Raw genomic sequence first — 9,891 nt, forward strand, 5'->3', positions numbered from 1 at the left:
ACTCCGGTGTGTTTGCAGCCTCTGGGTTTGTGATCGACTCTGAAGCACAGCTGCTCTCACTGTACCCACTTCTCAGATGTGGAAGGCTGGGTTCAGAGGCCAGTACTGGCCAGGGGAGGCAGGCAGGCTTTGGTCTGCATGCTCCGTCTCAGGCCATCTGACCTTGGCCCTGACTGAGGTCTGCCTGACATCCTGTTTCTAGTGTGGTGGTGGGTGGGGCTGGGTCTCAGGCTCTAGTATTTGACATTCAAGGCCTGGGTCCTTCCTAACTGCCCATCAACCACCAGAGACTGGCCCCAGGGGTGCTGCCCAGGGTCAGGGACATGGAGTCTCTGAGCAACCTCCTATCTCACTGCACCTAGCTGGGCAAGGGTCTGGCGCTTAATGCATGTCCTGGGCCCTCACAGGTCCCCGACAGTGCCAGGATAAAATGGTGTGTGTGGGGGGTGCTCCAGTGTTCACTGAAGAGGGTGGAGAGACAGGGCTGATAGACATCCAAGGTGAGGACACAGACCAAAGGGTGGAGAGTGACAGACAGAAAGGGAGATGGGGGAGATGGTAGAAGGGAGAGATAGAGGGAACTCCAGGCAAAGGAGAAAACAGCCATGCAGCCTGGTAGACCAGTGAACCCCAACAGGTGTAACGCAGATGGTCCATCATTGCCCCAAACAGAGAAACTGAAACCCCCACAGAACAGGTTTCGACCTTGCCCACAGTGTGCACCCAAAGTGGACTACTGTGGCATATCTTTAGCCCCAGTGGGGTATATCCATCTTCTGAGAAACCCCTTTTACTTGGGACGTCCCATGGAGGCTACCTCTGTCTTGTGGTCACTCTGGCCTGGAGCCAGTGCTGGACTTGCCCTTGTATCCATGAGCCCCTTTCCCTGCCAGCCTCCTCTCTGCCTTTCATCCTGGGCCAAGTCCTTAAAGGGCAAGCTGGGAATCACAGGATGGGGCAGCCACTGGGAGTCAGGCCAAGATGCTTGTGGTGGGGGCCGCCCACAGGTCTGGGTTTCAAGGGCAGGCATCTGGGGTAGTTTCGTCCCCCTACCACCCTGGCCATGAGCAGCTTGCCGAAGGTTCCGGAGATGGGAGCAGCCTCTCTTGCTGGGTAGTTCTTCTCTGAGCACTTTGTGACTCTTGCCAGTCCGCCTTCAGATGAACCGTTTATAGACAAATTGGTGGCTCCTTTGTCCTCTTCCAGTCCTCTTTCCCATCTGCCATGTGGAACTGGCACTCACATTATTCCTTATTTCTTTTTACTTTATTAAGACAGGCTCTTGGGGCTGGAGAGATGGCTCAGAGGTTAAGAGCACTGATTGTTCTTCCAGGGGTCCTGAGTTCAATTCCCAGCAACTACATGGTGGCTCACAATCATCCGCAGTGAGATCTGGTGCCCTCTTCTGGCATGCAGGGATACATGCAGACAGAGCACTGTATAAATAATAATAATAATAATAATAATAATAATAATAATAATAATAATAATAATAGTAAAAAGACAGGGTCTCATGTAGCCCAGGCTGACTCCAAGCTCTTTATGTAGCTGAGGCTGGCTTTCCTCCCTCCACATCCCAAGTGCTGGGATTACAAGTGTGCATCATCACGCAGGGCTGTGGACTCTGTTCCTTCTAACCTCCTGAGTCCAGACTCTTAGACACTCTCAGTTCCTGCTTTGGAGGACCATCATTCATAATGATAAGAACTTCTACTGTTAACAAGGATAGCAAAAGTGGCCAAGACCCAGAGAGCTCCCGCCTCCTGTGCTCTCAGGTTAACCATTAACGTTAAAGTTTTAAAAATACTTGTGTGTGTGTGTGTGTGTGTGTGTGTGTGTGTGTGTGTGTGTGTGTGTTCGTGCATACTCACGTGGAGGTCAGAGGACAACTTCTAAGAGTCAGTTCCTTACGTCCATCACATGGTCCTGAGCACTGAAGTCAGGTCATCAGGCTTGGTGGTAGGTATCCCTTTGAGACATCTCCTCAGCCATCAGCCCCCACTTTGTTTTTTTTTTTGTTTGTTTTATTTTTCAAGACAAGGTTTCTCTGTGTAGCCTTGGCTGTCCTAGAACTCACTCTGTAGACCAGGCTGGCTTCGAACTCACAGAGATCCACCTGCTTCTGCCTTCTGAGTGCTGGGATTAAGGGTGTGCGCCACCACTGCCCAGCCCACTTTGTCTCTTTATTTCCATTTAATCCATGGCATAACTGAGGCTCAGAGGCATTAGGAACCTGCTCAAAGGTACTCAGCTCACAGGTGTGGGATGCAGACCAGGCTGTTGCCTGTGGAGGCTGCATCCTATCCACCCTTTGCCAAGTCCTGCATGGGTGACAGCTCTTTTGTATTGCAGGAAGGAAGAGGTGTTGCTATTTCCTGGCCATCAGGAGACTCACTCTTATCCGGGTCATCTCACTCAGCCACGGGGGTGAGTTTCACCACAAGTGGTTCCTGCTGTGCTACGTACTCCTGTGGCAGATCCTTCTCAGGCTGCCTCAGAGGCAGGGTTCAGGGGGTTCCACACCGCCATGCTTTGCTTCACGAAGTATGTTTGCAAGCCGCCGCCCCTAGCTTCTGCATGCACATCCGCAGACCCTTCTACAGGTCTTGCAGACCGCACCGGCTCTGGCCCCGACCAACACTCTTACCTCCCCCTCCGAAGACTCGTGCTCTATCTCCTTGGTATTTGTTATCCAAAGCCCTTGCCCTGTACCCCTGGGGTTCAGAATGCCCCTCCTTCCAAGCCACTGTGGAATTATCTCCACCCTTGAAATGAGAGGCCTCAAGCCAGAGCCTGACGCCCAGCTAGAAGAAGCAGGGGCATGGGGAGTGGTAGAGGGGGGTAGGTGTGGGGGCTGGAGGAGGGCAGGCACAGCAGCCCTGAGATCCGGCTTATGTCTGTCCTATCATGCAGACAGATAAAAGGTCACACACTGTCAAGGTGATGCTGCACCCCATGTCTAGTGTTTCCCTGGTCCTAGTCAGGAGTCCTGTGGAATTGATGGAGGTGGACTGTCCACCTCTCATCTTCTCTAGTGCTGACCCTGGGGCGAGCCAGTGTTCACTCCGCCACTAAAGCCAGAGCTGCTGACATGTCCACCCTGGGCCTTGGCCAGGACTGGCTTTTGTTTCAACCACTGGCTTGCTGAGTCTGTGTTTGTCCCTCGGGGGCCCCTGCCCCTTTCCTGCCTATAAGAGCCTGACCTTGTCTGGTCCTGGTTCTGACATGTGCTCTGGGCCCTTCTTGGTAAGTCTGGGTGGGAGGCAGGAGTGGAGCTGAGCTCTCTCTGGTGGCATCCTTTCGGGGATGTCACTGGTCACCCTGAATGCCATCATAACCCAGGTAGTCTCCGAATGTCCAGACTGTTGCTGCTTATGACTCTTATTTAAATGCAAAATCTCCTCCCCCACGCCACTGTTCTGTGGCCTGTGTGTCCACTCTGAGAGCTATGCCTCAGGCTAGCATTGCACTTTTGTGTGTGTGTGTGTTGATGGTGGTGGTGGTGGGGAGTGATGCATCCACCTCATTCCACCCAAAAAGCCGCAGCAACCCCACTGTGAGCTGGGGCTGGAGGTGATGACACCCAGATGTGGCTGAGGAGATACCGTTTGCAGGTGGGCGGGATGGGAGAAGGGTCACCCCAGTTTAGGAACACCCAGACTCATCTGGATTCTGCCCCTGCTTCAGTCAAGGATGCGGCTGGGAATCAGGTCAAAGGTGACTGTGTTCTTCTCTCTGTAGGACCAGGCCAACATGACCCTGCAGTGCACCAAGTCAGCCGGACACTGGAGGGTAGGCAGTGGCCCAGGGAGCAGGTGTCCTGGGAGGAGAGGGAGGAAGCCAAGCTAGGAACCCTCAAACAAAACTTAACTGAACCCTCCTCTATCCTGGGGGAGGGGTACCAACTGCCATGCACCCAAGTCTCAGACCAGGAAGTCACACAACCTGAGCTTGAATTTGGGTCTTCTGGTCCCCGCCATTGGCCCACTTCACACAATCTTCCTGCTGTATTTCTTTGACCATGCTTGACTTCAGAAAGAGGAACTCAAAGCTGGGAGTGATGGCACATGCCCATAATCCTAGCCTGAGCAAGTGGAAGCCAGAAGCGTGTGAGTTCAAGGCCAGCCTGGGCCTCATGAGATGGTCTCTCAAAACAAACAGTATGGAGGAGCCATATAAAAGCCTTCCGTGAAGACTTGAGAAACGGAAGCTCTGCCTGCATCCCCCCGATGTCAGAGTGGGTGATGGTGGACAGAAGTCGTCCATACTCTAGGCCTACTCTGTCCAGGACAGCCCACAGTCCACCCTGCTCACCCACCTGGCCCTGGAGGCACTTGGTTTTCCTGTTTGACTTCATCAGGGTGAGACCCTCACTGCTCACAGAACCCTGATGTCCACACATCTCCCTTCTTTCCTATGCAGATGGTGGTGTGGGATGAAGAGGGCTTCCAGGGCCGTCGGCATGAATTCACAGCGGAGTGTCCCAGTGTGCTGGAGCTCGGCTTTGAGACCGTGCGATCTTTGAAAGTCCTGAGTGGAGCGTGAGTCTGGAGGATATCGAGTCAGGATGGGGAGGCAAGGGTGGGGTGAGGTGGGGTGGAGTGGGGTGGGGTGGGGAGGAGGACAGGAAGGGATCTGGAAAGGATGCTAGAACCCATACATGTTCCCAGACATACCTTTCTAGACTTTAACTGTACCTATGTGACCCTCCCAGGCACACAAGAGAATGCAGGGTTGTTGAGTCACATTATCCAGGTTGTGCATGTCCCACTTGTAAGGGACACCATCACACAGTCCTGCCCATTATATTAGGCAGCCCCAGTGGGTCTGAAGATGTCCCTCTTAGACATAAACTGAAAGTTAGCATCATTTACCCCTGGCCCTCAAGACTAGCAGCCTGCAGCAACCCTTCCTACAAGGATGGGAAGATTTATAAATCTACTGAATCTGCTTGAGAGTCACTGGCCACATGAGACCATTGAGGAAGAATTTCATATGCGTATTCTGTGACTTAAGGCTGAATTTTAATTTTTAATCTTTAGATCCAATGTAATGAGTTTGTATGTGGCTGATGCTTATTTCATTGGGTAGAAGATCCCAGAAAATTAGGAAGAAAACCAAAAGGAGAGTGGTATTTTCTCTGTATGACTCAGAGCCAAGGCTACTTCTGTGGGTGCCTCCCAAGGTCACCTTGTTGGTCTGTATGCACCTTACACCATGGCAATTGTTTTTTTTAAGATTTACTTATTTATTATGTGTACAGATATGTTCTGTCTGCATGTATGCCTGCACGCCAGAAGAGGGCACTAGATCTCCTTACAGATGGTTGTGAGCCACCATGTGGTTGCTGGGAATTGAACTCAGGACCTCTGGAAGAGCAGCCAGTGCTCTTAACCTCTGAGCCATCTCTCCAGCCTGGCAATTGTTCTTTTAGCTTCTGCTCTACTCAGGTTGGGAGACAGGGCTCAGGACTGCCTATCTAGGGACGGTGTCCAGCAAACTGTCAATCTCTGTGTCTGCCAGTATCACGAGAAGCAAGGCCATGGCTGAACCCTGTCTACATGATGTGACCTTTGTGGCAATGAATGTGTGAGGACCTCAGAGCACCTGTCTAGGGCAGACCCTTCCCTGTTGGCTCTAGGCAGAATTTCCTATGTTGGGCTTAGGCAGGGTTTCTCACACTTGGCATTAGCAAGGTCTAGGCATGACTGTTCTTGGGTAGAGTGACCTGGGTGCTGCGCCACTGTTGGCTTCCACTTACAGAATGACCATTGCCTCCCCTCCCAAGTTCAGGTACTGTCCACTGGCCTTAGAGGCTCAGTCACCCCCATTAGAGCCCTGACCCAGTCCTCAGGTTGGCAGCTCTTCTTTCTTGCCATGTCTGCCCCGTTTGTCTGCAGGTGGGTGGGCTTTGAGCATGCTGGCTTCCAAGGGCAACAATACGTACTGGAGAGGGGCGAGTACCCGGGCTGGGACGCCTGGAGTGGTAACACCGCCTACCCTGCTGAGAGGCTTACTTCCTTCCGGCCTGTGGCCTGCGCTGTGAGTCCTACTGCCTGTGCACGTGCGCACAAACACACACACACACACACACACACACACACACACACACACCACACACACCACACCCACACCCACCCACACACACACACACACACACCACACCCCCCCACACACACATACACCACACACACCACACACACACCACACACACACACACACACACACACACACACACACACCACACACACATACACACATTCACACACACACACATACACCACACACACACATACACCACACACACACACACATACACACACTCACACACACACACATACACCACACACACACACCACACACATACACATACACCATACACACACACTCACACATACACATACACCACACACACACCACACACACACACACACACACACACACACACACACACACACACACACCCCACACCCCACACACACACACCACACCACACACCACACACCACACACACACACACACACACACACACACACACCACCCCCGTGGCCAGAGCCCTGCTCATGGACACTTGGGAATCAGATCTCTAAGCTCAAGCTCTCATCCATCAAGAGAGTGATGTGTGTGGTCTCTCTCTCTTCTGTTACCCCCAGTCTCTGTATTTTGACAGAAAGTGATAGTACCCATGTTGTGGCTACACCCCAGCATGAAATCTCAGCCTGTAGCAATTTCGGATATGGTGGGAGCCTTTTTGTTGGTATTTCCCTCTTTTCATGGTTCAGGGCCCCTGGGACAGCTGGATGCCAGGGAAGGCAGAGCTGGCTGGGAGGATGGGTCCTACCTTTTGTCCCCAACTCATCGTCTCCTCTCTATTGTGCATTGCTGCTGTTGATGGAATATGGATGGAGCCAGGCATTGCTCTCCCATCCCAAAGCTGGAAGGTTTGGCTAGGTGTCAAAGCTTTGGGAAAGTGGAGCCCCAGAAACACCAGGTGGTGCACTTGAGCTCAGGTAGTTGGCAAAGGGCAGATCCCGGAGTCTAACCCAGATATTCACACGGTTTTTATAGCACAACACCCTATCTTCCTGCCTGGTCTCCTGCTATGGGACATTTAGATCAGTTCCTTTATTTTTCACAGTTATAGTGGATATCCTTGTAGTTTTTAATTCTGATCTTGCTCCCATGGAAGGACAGATCCTGAAGCATCTTGCAAAGCTTCCCGTTGCCTGTTGCCCTTCTCAGAGCTCTGGACAGAAGGCTGACTTGGGAGACAAAGGCTGAATGAGGGGCAGTGGCCCCTGTGAGTCCCGTCCGGCACCTGGTGCTCTGACCCAGCTCTCTGTTGTCCCTAGAACCACCGGGAATCAAGGCTGACCATCTTCGAGCAGGAGAACTTCCTCGGCAGGAAAGGCGAGCTGAGCGATGACTATCCCTCTCTGCAGGCCATGGGCTGGGACGGCACGGAAGTGGGATCCTTCCATGTTCAATCTGGGGCGTAAGTGGACTCACTCGGCTCTGGCTGCCAAGACAAAGAGATGTGGGGAGGGCTGGGCCACATTTGTAGAGACAGTGTGCCCAGCATGCCGGAGAACATGGAGAGCATCAGACAGAATGTATGGGGTTGCAAGTGACAGATGGACATCCAGGGCAAGCTGGTTTAAGGACAAAGCATGTATGTGGGTCCCGGTGAACAGCTTCAGGCACAGCTGGATCCAGAAACTGCTGGAATCTGTCTTCCTCCCCGTCTTACTCCACCTAGTTCTGTTCTTAAGCCAGCTCTTCCCCGTTGCAAAGATGGAGACTTTGGCTTTACACTCTCCCCACAGCGCGAGCCACCACACCTGACTCCATCTAAGTTTCCAGGAAAAGATCATATAGGGCCAGCTTGGGTCATGTGCTCCCCTCTGAACCAATCACAATCACCATGTCCAAATGAATGGGATACTTTGATTGGCTAGATAGGCTCACATGCTTTTTGAGACTCTGGCTTCAGTCGTCCCACCCCCCCCCCCCCCGACTTGACTGGGCCCGGAGGGAGATCAGGTGTGTGAACCCACATCTCCTTCTCCAGGGCTCTTGGATCCTGTAAGCAAGGATGAAGGTGCGAAGTGGGGCTTTTGTTTAGATAGTGACGAACCAGATTCAGAATGTGTCTCAATATGGGTGACACTGTCCTCTGCTCGCTTCTCTGTTCTGGAGAGAGGAAGGTGGGGGCTCAGGAAACCCAAGTCCAGAATCCCTGTCGTGAATAACGCAAGGGGTCCATGTCCTGGAACAACTGTGGGGGAGGGCTGGACAGAGAAGACTTCCTGTCCATCCCTCATCCCTTCTTTCCGCATGAGCCGTTCACTGGCTCCTCTGGTGCACAGTGTCTGTGCGGGCAGACCGAGGGGTGAGCTCCCGGAGTCCTGCGCCAGGGCTTACTCTAGGGAAGGCAGGCAGCTCAGAAAGTAAGTCTTAAAATGATCCAATTTTATCCCCGTTATGAAGGGACAACCAGGGGCCTGGTGGAGACAGGTGGATGGATAGTCTTGAGAGAGACCGTACACTGTGGCCCTGAAGAGTGGCTGGAAGGGTGTTTCTGCCCCAGGGAACAGCAGCAGTAAAGCCTTGTGGGGGCAAGAGAGCTCCTGCACACACGTGTGAAGTACCAGGGCCACGAAGCCCACCTGGCTGGCTGGGCTCTTCGGGGCATCTCTGCCTGACTTGGTTTGGGCCTCAGAGCCCCTGTGTGGTGACTGTCTCTCCCATTTTCCAGGTGGGTTTGTTCCCAGTTTCCCGGCTACCGTGGTTTTCAGTATGTGCTGGAGAGCGATCACCACTCGGGTGATTACAAGCACTTTAGGGAGTGGGGCTCCCATGCCCACACCTTCCAGGTGCAGAGCGTGCGCAGGATCCAGCAGTAGGCGGGCACAGGCGCACCGGGGTGCCTCCGTGGACGACTGAGTGACTGGCTGGAATGTGGCTGGTCTTGGTTCTGGCTACCCCTATGTCTCCTGGGAACCCCACACCCCTGTCAGCCAGCCCATGCCCCGCCAGCTCACGAAGCTCAAAGAAATAAAATTAAAAACAAAAGGCTCAGTATCACTGTGTTTCAATTTTACCTGTCTTCCTGATGAAGCAATTTTAGCTTTATAAAATTCCCGTCATTTGTCTGGTTTTAAGGTTTATTTTTAGCCCCCACCAACCTCGTGTGTGTGTGTGTGTGTGTGTGTGTGTGTCTGTCTGTCTGTCTGTCTGTCTGTCTGTGTCTCTGTGTCACATGCACCCGTGTTTGTGAATGCCATCTATGCAGAAGAAGGCTTGGAGCTGGGTTTCAGGTGGTTGGGAGGGGCTGGCTGTGGGGAAATCTGGTCCACATGCTAGAACAGGGAGCCCTCTCAGATGCTGAACCCTCTCTATCCCTGTTCTCTCTCTCTCTCTTAGTTTTTCGAGACAGGGTTTCTCTGTGTAGCTTTGCGCCTTTCCTGGAACTCATTCTGTAGCTCAGGCTGGCCTTGAACTCACAGAGATCCACCTAGCTCTGCCTCCCAAGTGCTGGGATTAAAGGTGTGCGCCACCACCGCCCAGCGCCTATTGTCCCTTTTACTGATTTATGCTTTAATTTTTTCTTTTATTTCATGTGTCTGGGTGTTTTGCCTGCAGGTAGGTCTGTGCACCACCTGTGTGCAGTGCCCATAGAGGGCGTCAGTTCCTCTGAGACCAGAGTTAGAGACAGATGTGTGGTTGATATATTGTGCACCCTAATAAACTTATCTGGGGTCAGAGAACAGAACAGCCATAATATTAAACATAGAGGTTAGGCAGTGGTAGCACATGCTTTTAATCTTAGCACTCTGAAGGCAGAGATCCATCTGGATCTCTGTGAGTTCAAAGCCACACTGGAAACAG

General features: G+C 52.5%; 1 protein-coding gene across 2 annotated transcripts; it reads left to right on the forward strand.

The window, feature by feature from the left end:
* Window positions 1–3,225: 3,225 nt before the first annotated feature.
* On the forward strand, window positions 3,226–9,084 carry Cryba4 (crystallin beta A4). 2 transcript variants are annotated; one of them, XM_036172576.1, is made up of 6 exons: window positions 3,226–3,246; window positions 3,742–3,792; window positions 4,423–4,541; window positions 5,901–6,042; window positions 7,353–7,495; window positions 8,759–9,084. In XM_036172576.1, the coding sequence occupies exons 1-6, from the start codon at window positions 3,226–3,228 to the stop codon at window positions 8,904–8,906; spliced, it is 624 nt and encodes a 207-aa protein (XP_036028469.1). In that variant the 3' UTR covers window positions 8,907–9,084. The 2 variants fall into 2 exon arrangements, with proteins under 2 accessions (XP_036028469.1, XP_036028470.1); XM_036172577.1 differs by lacking the exon at window positions 3,742–3,792.
* Window positions 9,085–9,891: the final 807 nt, after the last annotated feature.

This window comes from Onychomys torridus, chromosome 22 (genome assembly GCF_903995425.1).
Source record: "Onychomys torridus chromosome 22, mOncTor1.1, whole genome shotgun sequence".
NCBI classification, from domain to species: Eukaryota; Metazoa; Chordata; class Mammalia; order Rodentia; family Cricetidae; genus Onychomys; species Onychomys torridus.

Bases quoted from the DNA above. Each gene is read 5' to 3' on its own strand.
- Cryba4 (XM_036172576.1), top strand. From the start codon at position 3,226: ATGTGCTCTGGGCCCTTCTTG. The intron at 3,247-3,741 runs GTAAGTCTGGGT...TTCTCTCTGTAG, and splicing joins TGTGCTCTGGGCCCTTCTTG to GACCAGGCCAACATGACCCT. The intron at 4,542-5,900 runs GTGAGTCTGGAG...GTTTGTCTGCAG, and splicing joins TTGAAAGTCCTGAGTGGAGC to GTGGGTGGGCTTTGAGCATG.